This window comes from Nyctereutes procyonoides, unplaced genomic scaffold (genome assembly GCF_905146905.1).
Source record: "Nyctereutes procyonoides isolate TBG_1078 unplaced genomic scaffold, NYPRO_anot_genome, whole genome shotgun sequence".
NCBI classification, from domain to species: Eukaryota; Metazoa; Chordata; class Mammalia; order Carnivora; family Canidae; genus Nyctereutes; species Nyctereutes procyonoides.
In genome coordinates this window covers 646007-667302 of record NW_026575033.1, presented here as the reverse complement: position 1 = coordinate 667302, position 21296 = coordinate 646007, and the positions used below count along the sequence as shown (strand labels likewise).

At 44.3% G+C, this 21296-nt stretch overlaps 1 protein-coding gene and 1 pseudogene across 1 annotated transcript; both read left to right on the top strand.

The window, feature by feature from the left end:
• The first annotated feature begins 951 nt into the window (after positions 1-951).
• Positions 952-20880, top strand: PTPN18 (protein tyrosine phosphatase non-receptor type 18). Its single transcript, XM_055317209.1, is given in 15 exon segments — positions 952-1138; positions 1391-1605; positions 2517-2625; positions 2892-2917; positions 2919-2974; positions 12544-12613; positions 13191-13253; positions 13450-13592; positions 13988-14054; positions 14131-14208; positions 14293-14379; positions 14703-14808; positions 15494-15688; positions 16105-16179; positions 16379-20880. Coding segments are annotated over 15 exon segments (1545 nt in total). The 3' UTR covers positions 16447-20880.
• Positions 10845-10991, top strand: LOC129504683 (U2 spliceosomal RNA; annotated as a pseudogene).
• Positions 20881-21296: the final 416 nt, after the last annotated feature.

Here is a 21296-nt window from a genome sequence, read left to right as displayed (position 1 = left end):
AGCAAACCACAGCATCAGGCCACACACGCACACACACACACACACACACACACACACACACACACACGAACGTTTTGTGACATGAAAATTACATAAAATTAGAATTTCAGTGTCCACAAATAGTTTTATTGGAATGTAGTCACACTTATTTCTTTACATGTTGCCTATGGCTGCTTTCACACTGCCATGGAGTTAAGCAGCTGGGACAGAGACCAGAAACAGCAAAGCCAAAGACCAAAGCTTTTTTGAAGAAAAGGCTTTCCCCATCCCTATCTTAAACAACACTCTGATAATCCCCTCATGAATTAAATACACAACCAGTGACTCCGTTGACTCCTCAATTAGGTATGGTACACTGGGCCCCGTGGGTTAATCTTGGACACCTATACAGTCTCAAAGTGGACTGCACAGTCACCCCCTCCAGTGTCACCCCCAGAAGAGTGGGACCCCTACGCTCCTCTGTCTTCTCCAGCCTCCCCTTAGCGCCCCAGGAAACTTGGTCCACAGGTGTCCTCTGGTCTTTTCCCGCCCATTTGCTGCCGGCGAGGGTGTGGAGACAGAAAATAGAAGCTCTTTGAAAGCGTCGAGAACATCTTTCCCCCTGGAACCCACTTCTATGGCCCCGATTCTGTTTTCTGGCAGGGTTAGGCGGGTGGAGAACCTTGTTAAGACAGGATCCTGGTGCCCCCAGCTCCTCTTAGCACAACCCAGAAAAAGGAACCTCAGGAAATACAGGAAAATCGCGCGTCCAGCCGGCCTTTCTCCCAAGCAGCAGTGCCTGGGTGTCAGCTTCGCCCGCGGCGACCTCCCGCGCCCCCCCTCAGGCCCGCCGCTGCCCTCAGCGCGAGGGGCGCCCCCACCCCAGGGGCCTCGGGGCGGACGGCCGCGGCCACCCTGGCCGGAAGCCCTGCCTACCGCTCAAGGGCGCTGCACCCGGGAAGCCAGGCGAGCATGCACGGCCACCTGCCCCGCGCGGGCCCCGTCGGGGGAGGTGGGCCCGGGAGCGGATCCTGCCTGGGATGGTCTGGGGATGATCCAGGGGATCGTCCGGACTCAACCCACATGCCCGGCGCCCCGAAAGAGGGAAGCACTTGCGCTGGACCCAGTTCTCGGCCGCCAGGCCCCGAGCCTGTGGGCGGTACCAGGCCGAGCCGCGGACGTCTAGGCCCACCCGGGCGCCCTGGCGCTTTGCGCGCTTCCACCGGGTCGGGAGGTCGGAGGCGGGGCCTGCGGTCAGGGCCCCCCGCGCTCCAGCAGCCCGCGACCCCGCCGGGCGCGGAGCCAGGAGCCGCACCGTGGTCTCTCTCTCTCTCTCTCTCTCTCTCTCTCTCTCTCTCTCTCTCCATCGAGGGGTTTCTCCTCGTCTCAACGTCCATTTTCCCCTCCCCAGCCCGGCGGTGCCGCACACGCCCTCGGGTCCCCGTGCCCTCTTCCAGCTCCCGGAGAAGTCCCGCCGCTGGCGCAGCAAAGGAAGGCGGGCCCGCCCTTGAGCTGGACACCAGTCCCCGGGCCTCCGCAGGCGCCCCGGTGATCACTTCTGCGGTCATGCGGAAGAAGGGCTCAGGGGAAAAAGAACCAAGAAGCCCTGGCACGGGGTTGGGGGGGGTTGGGGGGGAGGGACGAGGGATGGTAGTGTGGATGCCGGGCTAGGGTGCTTCACCTGGGTCCTCGGACATCAGTTTCTCCTTGGGTAAAACGCGATAAAGACTAAACTGGTGTGGGCAAAACAACAACAACAACAAAAAAACCGCCTAGTACTTCTTGAGCGCTCACTTTGTGGAGCCTATGTCACTAGTTATAAATGTTCTAAACATTACAATGCCACGATGCAAGCCATGCATAAGGAATGCTAATGCAGCGTCGTAGACATTGGTAGGTATTATCTATTATCGTTTGATTTTTAATAGCTGCTGCTGATGGAAATACACTTCACGAATTATAATAATCGAACAGTAACAAAGTATCTGTAATATTTTGTTACAAAAATAACGTTATACATTATAATTTATATGCATTGTATATTGTCATATAGACCATATACCAATCATGTTTGTTCTATTAAATACATATTATGTTACAATTGTTTACAATACAATGTAACACAGATTGAATGTTTAAGGGGTAGATGCTGAGAGGTTTGAATGTAATCCTCACTGTTGCACTTCCTGGAGGGGGAACTTTCTGCAAGTTACTCAACCATGTAGGTTTTCTTAACCTACACCGTGGACACATCAATCATAGTCGTCGTCCCCCCCCCCCCCACCTTAGGGTGACTTTTGTAATGATCCAATGTCCTTAGCACAGAGCCTGGCATAGGGAAGGTGCTCTGAGTTGCTGTTACTATTGTATCACTACAATTACCCAGGCACCATGCTATCTTGAGAGTCTGCACTCACTTCTCACAGGCCAGGTACCTTGTATCCCTACAAGTGCTTCTGAGCCCAAGAACCCTGACCTGGCTCCCGTCTTCCTCTCTCCTCCTTCCCTTGGGTTCGGCTCATGGTGACTTCCTCCAGGACATCCTTGCCCGCTCAGCAGCGTGGAAGACTGAGGGTGTGTGCTCCACTGAGTCTGGCAATCTGCCAGGGAATGTGAGGAAGAACCGCTACAAAGATGTGTTGCCGTGTAAGTTGGGGACTTCCAGAGAGAGTCAGTGCAGCTCTGCACACATCCTCCACCCCATGGCAGTGTAGTCCACCCTAGTATGCTCCCAGCACATTTCCTCTCAGATCCTTGCAGTGGCTACATTTCTTCCTGAGCAACTCATGAATGCACCCAGGCGGGATACCTGCAGGGTGTGCAATAATCCTGCTGGCTTTCATCCAGGAGGCTGTCAGGACCTTGGTGACCCTGTCATCCCAAAGCACTTTTCTCACCTCTCCCGCTGGCAGATGATCAGACACCTCTCCCGCTAGCAGATGATCCAGGAGGAGGGACATGGCGATTACATCAATGGCAACTTCATTTGGGTCAGGCTGGGAGTCAGGGAGGGGTGGATATGGTGGGGGTGACAGCAAGATCTTGGTGGTGCTAGCAACTCCCTAATCCCGGGTCCAAAAGTACCAATTCTTGTAGTGACTCCTCTATTACTCTCTTTAATTTTTTGTTGATTTTTCCCCCCTTTTATTCATGGTGCTCATCCCTGCAGTGTTCACAACCCCTTTACTGCTGGTCTTCCCACCACAAGTCTGTACCATAGACCATAAGGCCCTATACCAAGCTGTCCCTGGTACAGTTCTGATCTCTGTGTTTGCCTCTCTCTCTCCTTTATTCATTTCATTCTAGCCATTTTGGCCTTTGCTGTTGCTCAGATGTGACAGGGATGGCTCTGTCTCAGGGCCTCTGCCTTGGCTGTTCCTTCTGCCTGGAACATTCTTCTCCTTGGCTTGCTCTACTACCACCTTAAGATCTTTCCTCAAATGCTACTTCCTCCATGAGACTTTCCTGGATTTTACACCATTTAAAACTTCCAGCACTTCAACTCTCCTTCCCTTGTCCTATTTTCCTTTTTTCTTCACAATTCTTATTACTTCTAGCATATACTATAATCTACACATTGTTTATTCTCTATCTTCTTGATTAGAAGATAAGTCCAGGAGTTCAGGGATCTTTGTTTTGTCTGTTAGCATACATTAGTTACTCAGTAAATGCATATCAACATCAAAGGCACATGATTTCTACATTCTGGCCTATTCAATAGACAGGGATGGGGGGTGGGGTAAGTACTGCCCAGAAATGAATGGCTGATCATGGAGTCTGTACAATCTGTAGTGATGCCCCTTTTTTATTCCTGATTTTGGTAATTTGTGATTTGTCCATCTCTCCCACATAAGTCTGGCTAGAGTAAAGATGAACTGTTGTACTGGATCTATCTTGCTGCCCTTTTTGGTAAATAAAATGTATTAGAATACAGCCACACTCATATGTTTGTATATTGTATATACCCGCTTTTATGCTAAAATGGTAGAATTCACTAGTTGCAATTTTGGTGGATTGAATGGCTTGCAAAGTATAAAATGTGTATTATCTGGCCCTTTATAGAAAATGTCAGCCATCTTTGGGTTAGAGATTTGTCAATTGTTGTTGTTGTCATTGTTGTTGTTTTCTTCAAAGAACCAGCTTTGGGTTTGATTCATTTTCTCTATTTTTTTCATTTCCTATTTCATTAATAACTTTTCATCTTTTTCATTTCCTTCCTAATGGTTATTTAGGTTTAATTTTCTCTTACTTTTCTAGTTTCTTCCATTTAGATAATTGATTTGAGATTTTTCTTTTTTCATATATAAGCATTTAATGTTATTTATTTTTTCTTTAAGCACTACTTTAGCTATATCTCACAAACTTGATATATTCATTGTATTTTATATTTCATTTAGTTCAAAATATTTCTAATTTCCCTTGTGATTTCTTCTTTGACTCATGGTATTTGATCATGGTTGTACTTAGTTTCCAAATATTTGAGGACTTTCTCATGTTTATTCCTGTTATTAATTTTTAGTTAATTCTATTGTAGTCAAAGAACAACTTTATATGATTTCAGTCCTTTTAAATAGGGTATCCCTGGGTGGCTCAGCGGTTTGGCACCTGCCTTTAGCCCAGGGGTATCAAGTCCCGCATCGGGCTCCCGGCATGGAGCCTGCTTCTCCCTCTGCCTGTGTCTCTGCACCTCTCTCTCTCTCTCTCTGTCTATCATGAATGAATAAATACATCTTAAAAAAACATTTAAAATATACTGGACTGGTCTTATGGCTATGAATATAGTCTATCTTGGTAAATACTCTTGGTACACTTGAAAAGAATGTGTATTCTGCTTTTGTTGAATGGAGTGTTCTATAAATATCAATTCAGTCAAATGTATTGTGTCTTTTTTGAAAGACACGTTAATATTCTTTGTATCTTTACTATATTTTATAAATCTTTCCTAATTTCTTTTCTCTAAATGTTTTATCAATTGCTAAGAGAGGAGTGATGAGATCTCCAACTTCTCAATAACTGCCAATTAGGACAAATATTATTCACATCTTATTGTTTGTATGATTTTGGGGGGGCTGATTGCCCTATTATTTGCTAAAATAATGTTTAAGGCCCTAATTTTATTTTTTTTATTTTATTTTTTAATTTATGATAGTCACACACACAGAGAGAGAGAGAGAGAGAGGCAGAGACACAGGCAGAGGGAGAAGCAGGCTCCATGCCCCGGGAGCCCGACGTGGGACTCGATCCTGGGTCTCCAGGATCGTGCCCTGGGCCAAAGGCAGGCGCCAAACTGCTGCGCCACCCAGGGATCCCTAAGGCCCTAATTTTAAAATTATCTTTTTGTCTCTTCACTTCTGTCAGTTTCTACTTCAGCTATTTTAAAACTTTGTAATTGAGTGTATACACAGGATTATGTCTTCCTGATGAATCAATCCCTTTTCCAATATGTAAGGTTCCTTTCTATTTCTGTTAATATACCTTTTCTGAAGTGTACTTTGATATTACTATAGCCATTTAAATTGTGCTAAAGTGTGCATGATATATTTTTCCATTCTTTTACTTTTTAAAAAAACATTTTATTTATTTATTCATGAGAGACACACAGAGGGAAGCAGAGACATAGGCAGAGGGAGAAGCAGACTCCCTGTGGATAGCCCAATGTGGGACACAATCCCAAGACCCCAGGATCACAACCTGAGCTGAAGGCAGGAGCTCAACCACTGAGCCACTTAGGTGTCCCTCTCATTGTAGTTTTGGTTTGAATTTCCCTGATGATGAGTAATGTTGAGTGAGCATCCTTTCTTGTGTCTTTTGGCCATTTGGATGTCTTCTGTCCATTTTTAAATGGATTATTTGGTTTTTGGCTGTCGGGTTGAATCAGTTCTTTATGTATTTTGTATATTAACCCTTTATCCGATATATATTTGCAAATACTTTTCCCATTCAATAGGTTGGGTTTTTTTTTTTTTTTAGTTTTGTTTCTTTCCTTCATTAAACAAAAGCTTTTTATTTTGCCATGGCAATCAGATAAAAAAAGGAATAAAAGGCATCCAAATTGGTAAGCAAGAAGTAAAACTTTCACTATTTGCAGATGACACGATACTATATATAGAAAACCCTAAAGATTACACCAAAAAAATGCTAAAACTGATAAATGAATTCAGTAAGGTCGCAGGATACAAAATCAATATGCAGAATTCCATTGTATTTCTATATACTAATAATGAAGCAGCAGAAAAAGAAATTAAGAAAATCCGATTTACAGTTGCACCAAAAATAATAAAATACCTCAGAATAAACTTAACCAAGGAAGTGAAAAACCTTTACACTGAAAACTATAAAACACTGAATAAAAGAAAATTGAAGATGACACAAATAAATGGAAAGATATTCCATGCTCATGGATTGGAAGAAGAAATATTGTTAAAATGTCCATACTATCCAAAGCAGTGTACAGATTTAGAGCAATCCCTATCAAAATACCAACAACATTTTTCAGAGGAGTAGAACAAACAATCTTAAAATTTGTGTGGAACCACAAAGACCTCAAATACCTAAAGCAATCTTGAAAAAGAAATATAAAGCTGGAGATACCACAATTCCAGATTTCAAGTTATGCTACAAAGATGTAGTAATCAAAACACTATGCTACTGCCATAAAAAATAGACACATAAATCAATGGAATAGGACAGAAAGTCCAGAAATAAACCCATGAGTATATAGTCAATTAATCTATTAATCTTCAACAAAAGAGGCAAGAATATGCAATGGGAAAAAGAGTCTTATCAATACATGTTCTGGGAAAACTAGATATCTACATGCAAAAAAGAAAGAAAGAAAAGACACAGAGAAAGAAAGAAAGAAAGAAAGAAAGAAAGAAAGAAAGAAAGAAAGAAAGAAAGAGAAAGAAAGGGAGGGAGGGAGGGAGGAAGGAAGGAAGAAAGAGGAAGAAAGAAACTGGACGACTTTCTTCCACTATACACAAAAATAAACTCATAATGGATTAAATATTTAAATGTGAGACCCAAAACCATAAAAATTGTAGAAGAGAGTACAGGCAGTAATTTCTCTGGCATTGGTCATAGCAACATCCTTCTTGATATGTCTCCTGAGGCAAAGGACATAAAAGCAAAAACTATTGGGACTGAATCAAAATAATCTCTTTTTAAAAACACCTTTATCAAGATGAAATTTATCCATTGAAAGTGTGCAATTCGTTTTAGTATATTCCTGAGTTATGTAACCATCACTGCCAATAAATTTTAGAACATTTTCATCACCCCACAAAGAAATCTTGTATCTATGGCCATTATTCCCCATTTCTCCACCGTAGGTAACCCCTACTCTATTTTTCAGGTTTGACTACTCTGGACTTTTCATATAAACTGAATCATATGATATGTTGTGTTTGTGACTGGATCCTTTCAGTTAGCATGTTTTTAAAATTCACGCATATTATAGCATGTGTCAGTACTTAACTCCTTTTCATTGCTGAACAGTATTCCATTGAATGTATCTATTACATTTTATTTATTCACTTAAGTTATTCTTAAACTTATTCAGTTTATAGAATGTAACTTGTTTCCACTTTTTGGCTATTATGAATAATGCTGCTATGAACGTTTGAACGTTTGTGTGCAAGTTTTTGTGTAGAAGTATGTTTTCAATTCTCTTGGGTATATACCTAGAAGTGGAATTGTTACATCATGTGGTAACTCTATTCTTAATATTTTGAGGAACTGTCAAACTGTTTTCCACAGCTATATCATTTTACATTCCAATCAGCAAGTATGAAGATTCAAATTCTTCATATCCTCACCAACACTTGTTATTTGTCTTTTTCCCATTGAATAATCTTGTTATTCTTGTATAAAATCAATTTATTATAAATGTAAGGGTTTATTTATGGACTCTCAATTCTATTCCATTGATTGGTATGTCTTCGTACCAGTACTATACATTTTTTATTATTGTAACTTTATAGTAAGTTTTGAAATCAAGAAGTGTGAGTCCTCTAAATCTCTTCTTTTTTCTTTTTTTTAAAAATAATTTTATTTATTTATTCATGAGAGACACACAGAGAGAGGCAGAGACATAGGTAGATGGAGAAGCAGGCTCCTCTCAGGGAGCATGATATGGGACTCCACCCCAGGACTCCAGGACCACGCCCTGAGCCAAAGGCAGATGCTCAACTGCTGAGCCACCCAACTGCTGAGTGACCCAAATTTTGGGTCCCAAAATTTCTTTTTTTTTTTTCAAGATCATTTTGACTTTTCTGGGTCACTTGCTATACAGAAAATAGTAAGATAGCAGGCTTATGATTTAAAAAGACCTTCCTGGGATCCCTGGGTGGCGCAGCAGTTTAGCGCCTGCCTTTGGCTCAGGGCGCGATTCTGGAGACCTAGGATCGAATCCCACATTAGGCTCCCGGTGCATGGAGCCTGCTTCTCCCTCTCCCTCTGGCTGTGTCTCTGCCCCCCCTCTCTCTCTCTCTCTGTGTGTGTGACTATCATAAATAATTAAAAAAAAAAAAAAACATAGGGATCCCTGGGTGGCGCAGCGGTTTGGCGCCTGCCTTTGGCCCAGGGCGCGATCCTGGAGACCTAGGATCGAATCCCACATCGGGCTACCGGTGCATGGAGCCTGCTTCTCCCTCTGCCTGTGTCTCTGCCTCTCTCTCTCTCTCTCTCTCTCTGTGACTATCATAAATAAATAAAAAAAAGAAAAAAAACATAAAAAAAATAAAAGTTAAAAAAAAATCAGCTCCTGCCTAGAAATAGGGTTTCTAATAAAAGTGGCTCCGTATGCTGGAACTGTTTATATAAACAGTATGGTTTATGTGAACACCTGCTCTCCCTTCTGGGAGCCTGAAGTTTCAATACATGCTAATCAGAGGGTGCCTGCATGCCACATGGAGTGCCCTAGTGAAAACCCTGGGGACGGATTGCCTAATGAACTTCCCTGTGGACATACATACATGTTGCCACAAATCATTGCTGGGGAAATTAAGCACACTGCATGCAACTTCACTGGGAGAAGACTCTTGGAAGTAGGAACCTTGTTTCCCTCACTTTGCCCTGTGCATCTTTTTCCTTTGCTGATTTTATTCTGTATCTTTTATTGTAATAAATCATAACCATGAGCATAACTCTATGTGGAGTCCTGTGAATCCCGCTAGTAATTATCAAACGTGAGGGTGGTCTTAGGTATCTACGACACATTCATTAATGTTAATGTATTAACGTTAAGATCAGCTTGCCAATATCTTCAAAAAGCCTTCTGGGATTTTGATAATGAATGCATTGAATCTATCAATTTGGGAGCTGTTGTCATTTTAACAGTATTGTCTTCCATTCCATGAACATGCATATTTTCCCATTTATCTAGGTCCTCTTTAATTTCTCTTAGCAATGTTTATAGTGTTTAGTTCAGAAATCTTGCACTTTTGTTAAATTTATTTCTAAGTAGTTTATACTTTCTGATACTGTTGTAAATGGAGTAATTTTCTTAATTTCATTTTAAGTTTCCTTATTGCAAATCAAATAGTTTTCACTATATAGAAATACAGTTGATTTTTCTGTATTGATATTATATCCTGCAACCTTGCTGAACTCATTTATGAGCTTTAATAGTGTGGGTGTGGGTATGTGGAAACCTTAGGGTTTTCCATATATAATATGATGTTGTCTGCAAATTGAGATGATTTTGCTGCTTCTTTTCTAATTCAATACTCTTCCTTTCATCTTCCTTCCTTCCTTCTTCCCTCCTGTCTTCCATTTCTTTTCTCCTATCTTCACTGACTAGATCTTTCAGTACAAAGTTGAACAGAAGTGGCAAGTGCAACCTGACTTTAGGGGCAAAACATTCAGTCTTTCTCCATAAATCTAAGGACTGGTTGTGGATTTTGTTTTGTTTTGTTTGTAGATGTGCGTATTAGTGTTTTTGTTGTTTTAATCAGGCTAAGGAGTTTCCTTCTTTTCCTAGTTTCTTTTGTACTTTTATCATGAAAGGGTGTTGGATTTTATAAAAAAAATTTTCTGTATCTATTCAAATGATCATGTATTTTTATTTTCTATTAATATGGTATATGATATTAATTGATTTTTTTATATAGAGAACCAATCTTTCATTCCTGGGATTAATCCAATTTTGTCATGGTGTATAACCCTTTGCTGGTATTTTGTTGAGGATTTTTGTGACTGTATTAATGAGATTGGTTAGTATCATTCTTTTCTTGTGATGTTTATGTCTGGTTTTGGTATCAGATTAATACTGGCCTCATACAATATATTGGAAAATGGTCCTTCAATTTTTTTTGGAAAAAATTTGTGAATAATTGCTATTAATTCTTCCTTGTTTGGCAAAATTCACTAGATTACCCTTTTTTTAAAATATTAAAAATGGAGAAATATCTTTTACATTTTGCCACATATTTGCTTTTTCTATACTCTTCATTCTTTTGTGTTCATCCATATCTCATCTAGTATTATGTTCCTTTTGTACAAACAGCTTACTTTAATATTTCTCACAGTACCAATTTGTTTGTGATGAATTCTCTCAGCTTTTGTTTGTCTGAAAGGCTTTTTAACTTCAGCATTTTTAGAATGTCACACCTTTGACCTCTGGCTTGCAGTTTCTGACAAAATTCTGTCATTCTTGTCTTTGTTCCTTAACATGTAATATGTCCTTTTGTGTGTGATGCTTTTAAGTTCTCTCTGTCTCTCTCAGCAATTTGATCATGATCTGCCTTGATATGGCCTTCCTTATGTTTATTCTCTCTATGGTTGACTTTCTTGGCTTTGTGGGTTTGTGGTTTCATCAAATTTGGAAAAGTTTCCAATGATTATTTTTTCAAATGTAGTTTCTCATCGCTTCTCAGCCTTTTGGCTAAGATCAAGTGTAGTATCAAATGTAGTTTCTGTTCTCTTCTCTCTCTCCTCTCCTTCTTCTGGACTCTAGATATGCATACATTATGCATACCATTTGGTATATTTCCACAGGTAATTGACTCTTTGTTCATTTTCCCTAGTAATTTTTTCTCTTTTTTTCATTTTTTAAGAAAGATTTTATTTATTTATTCATGAAAGACAAAAAGAGAGAGGCAGAGGCATAGGCAGAGGGAGAAGCTGGCCCCTGGAAGGAGCCCCATGCGGGACTCCATCCCAGGACCCTGGGATCATGACCTAAGCTGAAGGCAGATGCTCAGCCACTAAGCCATCCACGCATCCCTTTTTTTTCATTTTAAATAGTTTCTATTGCCATATCTTTGTGTTTATTGATCTTCTGTCTAATCTGCTATTTTACAGTGAATTTTTTATTTCATGTATTTTATTTTCCCCTCTAATGGGGTCTAAAGACCTCCATTTAGGCTTCATATATATATATATATATACATATATATATATATATAATCTTTTGTTTCACTTTCATTATGTTTGTGTTTTCCTTTTCATCTTCAAGTATATTTAAAATATATTTTTTTAATTGCTTAAAGGTCTTTGTCTAATTCTTTCTTCATCCCTATTAGATCTTCTGTTCACATATTTTTCTCCTGGTTATGGATCATGTTTTCTTGTGTCTTTGTATGTCTAGTAATTTTTTTGGATGCTGGACATTTCTAATTTTACACAGGTAACTGTTGGATTTTATCGTCTTCCTTTAAAGAGCATTGGACTTTTTCTGGAAGACAGTTAAGTTACTTTTGAATGTTTGATCACTTTAAGGTTTGTTTTAAAGCTTTTGTAGGGCAGGTCTAGAGCGGCCTTTACTCTAGAACTAATTTCACTCTACTTCTAATATGTATGTGATCCTTCTTGGTTCCCTATTGAATGCCCTTATGGTCAATCAGGTCTCTCCACTCTGGTTGGAGAGAATATAAATTATTTCTGTCCTATTCTGAACATTACAGGAAATGTTCATCTTAGGTCCTTAGTTATTCTTTCATGGGAAGTTATTCTTGCCTGGCTTCATGGAGTTTCATGATGCTCAGATTATTATTTAGCTAATAATACTCAAGGGGACCATATGCAGATCTCTGGACTTTTTAAACTTTTGTTTGCATGCCTCTGTTCTTTCCAGGACTCTGCCCTTCCAATTCTAGATGCTTTGGCCTTTCTGAGCCATGATCTCTGGCTCCTCAATTCAGTGGGATCATTGGACTCTCCGTGTCCTGCAGCCTGGTGACTGCCTCTAGGCAGTAACCTGGGGCAGTCATAAGATTTAACCTATGTGTTTCTCTTTGTTCAGTAATAACAATCCTGCAATGCCTGTTTCCCAATGTCTGAAAATAGTGGCACGTATCTTCTGTCCAGCTTTTTAGTTGTTTACGATATGAGAGTATTCTGACCTGTCTTCCTCCTACATAGTCAGAAGCTCAAGTCTCCACTGTGTCTGTGTGTTTAATCTGACAGGGTGCTGCCAGCTGGCATGCATTAAAGCTGCAGCTATATGTGCTTCCACCAGCAATGCCTGAGGTGTCCTGTGAGGGTGTAGGTGTATAGATCTGGAACTCTATAAAGCAGACTGCTGCTCTTCACTCCCTGCCCTTTCTCCCTTGGCTTTTGCAGAAAAAGTGTGAGCATTTTCTGGGCCCAAGAACGGGAACCACTACAGATTGGGCTTTTTTGCATCACCCTAGTGAGCTGGGGCAGAGGTGGGAATGGTGTTTTATGAAGGGAGGTTTCACAGAAGATTCTCAGGGAAGCTTTTGGATTGGGCCTGAAAGGATGGATAGTTTTTCCACAGCCCCCTCACACTGCAGGGCACTCTCTGGTATTAGCACGCAAATAGTCAGAACTCCATATATACATTGCTTTTGCATTCTGACTATGATCATGGTTATCTCTGTTATATAAATGCCTGGTTAGGTCCTTAAAATCCTTATTTCCTTTACCATTTCAGAACTCCAGAAAATCTCTCACTTCAAGTCATGTATAGTTGGTACATAATAAGTACAATAAAACTCTTGCTGTACAACAAATCTTTTTTTTTTTTTTTACCACCATAAATGAGCTTGTTGGAGTTTTAAATCACAATTCTTTCTCCCCTCTATCAAATGTTTCCTTCAGGAAAGCCATGGAAGACGTTTGAGCCAAATGCATTTTTTAAAATATGTTGTTTGACTTTGATTTTTAATCAGAAATGCTTTGTTTGCTGTAAATGTCTTTTGGCGCCTTTGTTCTCCTCTCTCTTCCCACTTGCCCCACATCCTCAGACAAGGGAGACATGGCTGAATACAGACATCGTGCTCAGGACTCTCCAGGTCACTTTTCAGAAGGTACTGAAAGGGGAGGCGGAGGCTCCCATAAGGGCAGAGCTGTTTCCTGTTTGTTTTCTCATTTGTAAAATGGGCATTAGCAATAATACCTATCTCCTCCATTACTACCTGTTGGATTTAAACAGACGATGTCTGACATGTAGTAGATGCTCCATACATGCTTTTTTTAATCTGCCCCTCTTTTCCCGTGTTTCAGAAATGCCCTTCTGTGTATCAGTTGCAATATATGTCCTGGCCAGACAGAGGAGTCCCTAGCAATCCTGAACATGTGCTTACCATGGTGGAGGAAGCCCGTCGCCTCCAGGGATCTGGCCCCAGCCCCCTCTGTGTCCACTGCAGGTTAAAGAAATGGGTTTTATGGGAGTCTGGTGAGACAGAGGTGATTAGGAGTGGGGGAGGGAAGTAGGGAGGTCAGTGCAGGGCCTGAAGTCATTATCATAGTTTGAGGGCCTCTTTTGAAAAACCTGAAGCCACACTAGCTCATGCTGCATCAACTGAAATTTAGCATTTATTGAGCACAGACTGCCTGTTGGAGAGTAAGCACAAAGTTGATGCTCAACAAATATAAGCAATTAAAAAGTTTTTTCTTTTAAATTGTAATCTGGGGATTCTGAGAATCAAAAGGTGCTGCAGGGGATCCTTCATTATGGCCTTCACTCCCAACTTCAAATGCCCCATATAAAAGGGGTTGTGGACAGGTCCTGACCAAGCTTACACTTACTCTTGCTTGTCAGTGTAGGTTGTGGGTGAACAGATGTCCTGTGCACTGTGGATTATGTGAGACAGTTACTCCTGACCCAGGTACGAATGTGTGTGGTTATGTGCAGTACAGGTCCAATGCCCACCAGGTCCTGCTCATGTGCTCTCTCTGCTCCAGATGATCCCACCTAACTTTAGCCTCTTCAACGTGGTCCTGGAGATGAGAAACCAGAGGCCTGCAGCTGTGCAGACAGAGGTGAGAGGCTCAGTCTCCTCCATCCACGGTCACATCCCTCCTCCTCTTGTCTTCCCTTTTTGATGATTCCTCTTCCCCCACCAGGAGCAGTACAGGTTCCTATACCACACAGTGGCTCAGATGTTCTCAGCACTCCAAAATACCAACCCTCTTTACCAGAATTTCAAGGAGGTACCAAGGCCCCCTTCCTACTGTCTTCCTGTCCACCATCAACACCCTCAGAGACCAGGACCCAGAGTAGAAGTCTTTGGCCACCATCATTGCATCTAGTCCATGGACTCCTTCTGGGAGCAGGGGCTGACAATGATATCCTCCTTGCTGCCTTATCAGACTATTCCTCTTAAGCTTAATCCTCCCACCCACCCCCGCCCCACCCCTACCCCTGCCCCTGCCCTTGCCGCCCCCCCCCCCCCCCAGAGTCCATGGTCACCTTCAGCAGGGGTCTGGCCAGTTTCCTCCAAGCTTCATACCCCTCCCCTCCTGTCTTTCCCCAGCATTGTGGCCCAGTCTACGAGGACGCCCTGTCCTTCCAGACCTCCCTGGCCCTCACCACCACAGCACGCCCAGTTGGTGAGGTCCTCAGGTACCCAGCTCCATCTCCTCATTCTTCCCTTCCTAATTTCTCAGCCTCAGAGGCTAACCCTCCCCTTGCCCTCGGAACACCAGCCCTTCCATGTTTAGTCTACCAAATAATCACTGGCTCTTTGAATTGAGTCGGGGAGCCAGCCCCCATATGACACTTTGATCCCAGAGATCCCATTGCCTCTGCTTCTGAGACTGGCCCCTGGTCAGCCCTCTCTTTGCTTCCCCGGTCATTAATTTCGCAAACACTGCTTGATGCTGCCCACTTGTCAGGCCTCGTGTCAGGTGCTGGGGCACAGGGTCCGTCTCCCTGTGCGGCAGATCCCAGCCCCTCGTCCTTGAGACCAGCTCACCATTTTGAGCCTGTCCCTCCCTCCCCGTTAGATGCCACTTCCTCATTCTTGATTCAAACGTCTACCCAGGAGCGACCACCCCGCAACACCAGCTCCCCGCCCCGTCCCCCGCACGGCTGTCCGCCCGCCCTCCCCGCCCCGTCCGCCTCCCCGGCCGGCGCCGAGGCGCAGAGCCCAGGCCCGGAGCGCAGAGCCCGGAGCGCCGAGCCCGGAGCCCAGCCGTGGGCCCCGCGGGCCCCGCGGCCGCCGCGCGGGCGGAAAGGAAGCCGCGCTCCCCGCCCCCTCCTCCGGCCCCGGCGTTTCACTTCCTCCCCGGCCTCCGCGCCCGCGGGAGCATCTTGGAGCGCGGGCCCCCGGGCTCGCCATGGCCGACACGTACGCGGTGGTGCAGAAGCGCGGGGCGCCGGCGGGCCCCGGGGCGGGCGCGGGCGCGGGGGCGCGGGGCGCGGGCGCGGAGGAGGCACCGCTGTACAGCCAGGTGGGGCCGCGCGCCCGGAGGCCGCCGGCACACGCTGAGGACGCGCGGGGGCTGCTGCCCGGCGGCGGTGAGTCGGGCGGGCCGCGGCGCTGGGCGGGGGGGGCCGGCGCCCACCTCCCCTCCCCCTGCCCCCGCCCCCGCCCCCGCCCCCGCCCCCGCCCCGGCCGCAGACGCGTCTTGCTGGGGTCGGGAAGGCCCTGGCGGCCCCGAGGACCCCTGCCCCGCAGCGCTGCCCGGCCGGGCCACGCCTCTGGGGCTGTTGCCGCACCGCGCGCCGGGCAGGACCACTGCCACGGTCGGAAGTGCCCAGACCTGGCCGCGAGTCCCCGGCGACGCCAGCCGGTCCAGGGCTAGCCCGCCGCGGCGACACCGCCCCCCCCTCCCCCCAGGCCCCGGCAGCGCGGGGTCGGTGCCCCCATGTGTGCCCGGGCTCCGTGGGGCTGAGTCGATCCGTGGGGGCGGGGGTGGTCGTTCTGCCCACAGCTCCTGCCGACCAGAGCCCTGCCGGGCCTGATGCCTATGAGGATGTGGTGGATGGCCCTCAGACCGGTGGGCTAGGTAAGTCAAAGGCTGGGTTGCTGGGCTTCCGCAGCTTCGACTGAATCCCAGGATTTGGGGGTGTAGGGATGGTGGCACGGGGCCCACACTCTCCGAGTCCTGTGGTCTGGCTTCAGCCCCCCCACAAGGGCCTGGAGGCTTGAGGGTGACCTTCCACATGTCTCCACACCTCAGCTTCTCCATGAAACCCTTCTTCCAGGCTTCAACCTGCGCATTGGAAGGCCCAAAGGGCCCCGGGACCCCCCTGCTGACTGGAGCCAGGTGTGAGTGCGCAAGCTGCCTGCCTGTTGCCCCCCCATGAGCACCTGCACTGCTGACGGCCGTGCTCTGCTATGTGAAGTGCTGGGAATGGGAATGCTGGTCCTGGATCAAAATAAAAGTTTCTCAGGGTGGAAATATAGGGGCTTTGCCCCAGTGATTATAGCATTCAAAGCCTGAGGCTGGGGGAGGTAGTTGGAAGATAATGGCTGGTAAGGCTGCAGTGAACAGATTCAAGAATAAACATCAGGAATGGGTCCAACCCCAGGGGACTAGTCAGGTTCTCCCAGGTGTGAAGAAGAGGATGGACAGATGGGCTTCTATAAATTGCCCCCATCGTCCATAATGCACTAGTTCATCTCGATAGTTGAACCTCTCTCACTTAAGACACTCAGCTGGATACAGAAAGGGGTGGGCCGTGAAAAAGACTGATGGATGCTTCCCCACCCTGCCGTCACCATTCAGACAGATCCAAGCCAGGTATAACAACCCAGCAGACTGATTTCAAACAGGTAAAAAGATCCCCAGATGGGTATGCAGACAGATGGGCCCCCAACTGGGACAAGTAGATAGCCATATACAGCCAGATCTTCAGAGGGACAGACCACAGCTGGAAGGATGGACCTCCAGTCAGAGAGAGAAATCAACTAACAGCCTGACAGACCAGCCCCAGCAAGAGAGACCATAAAAAACAACCCTCTCCTGGCTAGGCAGCCAGCCAGACACCAGCCAGATGGACCTCTAGGTGGACAGACTCCCAGACAGACATAAACAAATCCCTAGCTGAACAGGCACACAGACATCCTCTCAGCTAGACAGACCTACCCCCAAGTGAGTGGACAGACTAACCTAGTCAGACTCCTCTCTAGCCAGATGGACTCTCAGCCAGACCCTTGATTGTACAGACAGCCTCTCAACTTAGCAATAGACGTCTAGGTGAACTTCTAGATGGTTGGATAGTCCCCATCAACTCACCAATTCCAAAGAACCCACATTTTAGCAGACAAATTGATGCACCACCTGCTGAGAAGACTGCCAGGTGGATCCCCAGGCAGTCAACAAGCCAGATAAGTAGACAAACGCTCAGGGAGATAAGCATCCTAAGCCTGACAGATTGCCCACCATCTACCAACTTGGTATTCATTGCACATCAGATCCTTCAAACAGGTTAGATATTTGCTAGCCAGATCGACCTCCAGTCTCTCAGAGAGGATAGGGCCGCATTGGCACATGAACTCCTAGTCAGGCACATAACAGATGACTCCAGCCAGACAGTGAGGCACTGTGCTCAGGCAGAGATAAATAAACCCCAAGCCAACTGGCCAGCCATATCCCAAACTGGACAGCCAGATGAACAGGTGGACCCTCATCTGGAGAGATAAATGGACCCCCAACAACTCCGATTCCATTTAGACAGATCCCCACCAGATAGACCCTAGTCAGACAGTAAGACCCTCAACTAGACTGAGTCTGAGCCGTTCACATAGACCCTTAGCCAGACAAACACCCAGCCCTTGAACTGACAGCAGATGCACACAGATTGCTAGTTTGGCAGACAGGTCTGCAGCTGGCAAAACAGACATCTAGCCTCATAGATGGACTGACAACAGACTGACAGATCAGTCTGTAGCCAGATAGGCTGATAAATCTCCAAGTAGATAGCTAGAAAAGTAAACTCCAGCAGACTGAATGCCAGCTTGATAAGACCCTCAGAAAGATCCCCAGCTAGACAGACACTGCATGAGCCAGACAGATCTCCAACTGGACAGATAGAAAAATGGGCCACCCAGCCAGAAAACAAGCAATCCTCCATCAAGATAGATCTTCAAACCAGACAACCCCAACTGAACAGAAAGACGAGATTAAATTTACACTTGATGCTAAATTTACACTTGATCAAAACCCTGATCCTACTCTGTGAGCCTCTCTCCTGATGTGATTTTCCTGACAATGTCTAGTTCATTCAGGTGGATTCCCACCCATCCCTCCTCAGCAAAGTGCCCTCCCAAGGCTGTTGGAGAGCGATCCTGTGTCTGTGATGAGCATGGACCACTGAGGCCATCGCCAGCCACCTGCCCAGCCAGGCCCACATCCCTCATTCAGTTACTGTGAGAATTCAGTGAAAGAGAGAATATAAAGATTTAGTTCAGGAGCTTATGCTTGATAAATGTTAGACCATAATCAGATCTTGGCTCCTACCCTCAGTACAGGTTCTGAGAAAAGTCATTTTCCCTTTGAGTGTTAGTAAAAGGAAAGTGAAACTTGCCTTCCTTGGCCACAACAGTGCTTGCTGGCATTGGACTTAACTTGTCAAGTGCTATAAGGTCTCTGCACAAGAAGCAGTTCAACCAGCAGAAACCTGGAATTGCAGAGAAACCTAGGGATTCTCCAGCTTAATGGGGACCAGGAGGCCAGCATCACCCGGAGTGATGAGGTGGAGCTGACCTTGGTGGAAAGAGGCAGGAAGGAGGACCCAAAGCTACTGGTAACGGGAGATTTGAGGTGTCATTTAGAGTGGAAACTGATCTCAAAAATATTAAGTTCATTTGGCTCCAGAGACTAGAAAGGGAAAAGCAGTAGTATCTTGGAGGAGAGGCAGTCTATGGCAAAAGGAAGAAGCATATTTCCCTCCACAGAGGAGGGAAACCAGTGTTAATTAAAACATTGGTCTCTGGGGTCTGCCCTGAGGCTAGCACCGACTCAGCTCAATTTCCTACCAGAAACCATTATGGTGGGGTGCAGTAGACCCTTTTGGGGAAGATCTTTTTAACAATTAGGTCTGAGGCTAAACTGTTTGCAATCCTTAGCTGCCCATTCCAAACTGAAGAGTTGTTCTGCTGAAAGTGAGAAGAGCTTCCATGCTTTGTGATTATCAGCAGGAAGATGCCCCAGCAACATAGAAAAACCTATAGGATTGCAAGGCAGAGCATTCAGAATGCTGGGCTGGGCTCTTTACATATTTTATCTCATTCTGTCTGTAAAACAATATCTGTGAGTAAGTTTTACCACTGAGCCCATTTTGCAGATGCAGAGGAGACTCAGAAAAGATAGTTGTTAGTTTGAGACTCACACCCAGATTTATGTCTTAGTGTTTAGTGTTACAGAAATATATGGCTCTGAGTGAAAGAAACCCTAAATCATTAAATGAATATAAATAGCTAGCCTGACTGGGTCCTTGGTATGCACATGGACTGAATGATTAATCTTCAGAGCAACCCACACACAGAAGTAAGTTGGTTATCCCCACTTTGCAGAAGCCAGGAATAACTGCAATGAACACAGTATTATTTAATACTTCTTTAAACTAATTAGGCCTGTATCATAGTGTTGAATAGCTTGGACTCAGTCACTTACTAGTAGTGTGATCTGGAGCAAGTTTTCAGTTTCTCTCTGGTTCAGTTAGTTTCCTAGGCTGTAAATTGAACACAATAAAGTTACTTTTATCATAAGGTCACCACACGAATGATTGTTCAGAGCAAGAGTGAATCTGGGTTTTTACAACATACATAGAAAAGAAGATTTATTTTTCTTTCAGGGATTATTTCCAGAATAAAACAATTTCCACAGTTCTAGTCTTGGTTAACAGTTGCATTTTCAGTCAGAAAAATGATTTATTCAACATATGTTATTGAGATAACTAAGTAGTCAGGAAAAAGAAGTTCAAACCATATGTCATACAGCAGGACAAATCCTAAAAGTATCAGAGATTTGAATATAAAATATTAAACCACAGAAGCATTAGAAGAAATTATGGGAGATTTTCTTTATATTCTTGGACTACAACAGTCCTTGCTAAATATGGAAAGACATCAGAAGCCCAAAAGAAGATAAATTCTAATGCATAGAAATATTTCAACCTCGCAAAAATCACCATAAGCACAGTCAGAAAAGTAATGGCAAACTTGAAAAAGAATTACAACTGAGATCAAACAAAAGGCTAATTTTCTGAGATATTAAAAGCTCCTAAGAATAAGTAAAGGCCGAAAGCTCAAAATAAAAAATGTGCAAAGATGCCCTATCTCACCTGTAATAAAAACTGAGTATCAGAATTTTATACTGAGATAACTGATTTCATTTATGTTAGCAAAGATCAAAAAGTTTAATAACACAGTGTTACCAAGGAAATGTTCCCCTATAGAGCCAGTGGCTGTTTAAATGCATGCTACCGCTATGGAAAGCACTTTAACAACACCTATTTAAAAATACACATACTCTTGGAGGCAGATATTTCATTTCTAGACATTTATCTTATGTGGATACTCATAGAACTCCAAAATGACTGTTACACATAGTTATTCACTGTAGCACTGTCTATAGTAGCAGAAGGCTGGAAACACTTGAAATGTTCTAAATGGGGTCTTGGTTAAACAAATGCAATGATGGAATACTATGCAGCTGTAAAAAAGGGGAATGAGACCACCTCTGTGTACTGGTGTGAACAAATCTCCAAATCACATTGTAAGATTGGAAAAAAATTAAAAGTATATTAACTTACATTATAAAAAGAAAATATTTTATATGAAAATATTTTATATTATATATGAAAAACATATAAATATGTTTTCTTTATATACAAATAAATTATATTTGAAAAAAAGCGCAAGAAATTTGACAAAGGACTGAACATCTGGGGGCTCTGTCCTGCAGCTTCATGCACTGTGCTCCAGCCACCCTGCCTTCCTTTCATCTCCTCAAACCCTCCATGCTCAGTGTTGCTCGTCCTGTGTCCCCAGAAGCTCAGGTGACCATCTGTGACTCATGTGCACACTGAGGTTCCTGCTAGTACTGCTATGGTACACAGGGGATCCACATCCAGCATTGCCCTGCCCAACTCTGAGAGCTGGTGGGACATCTTCCAA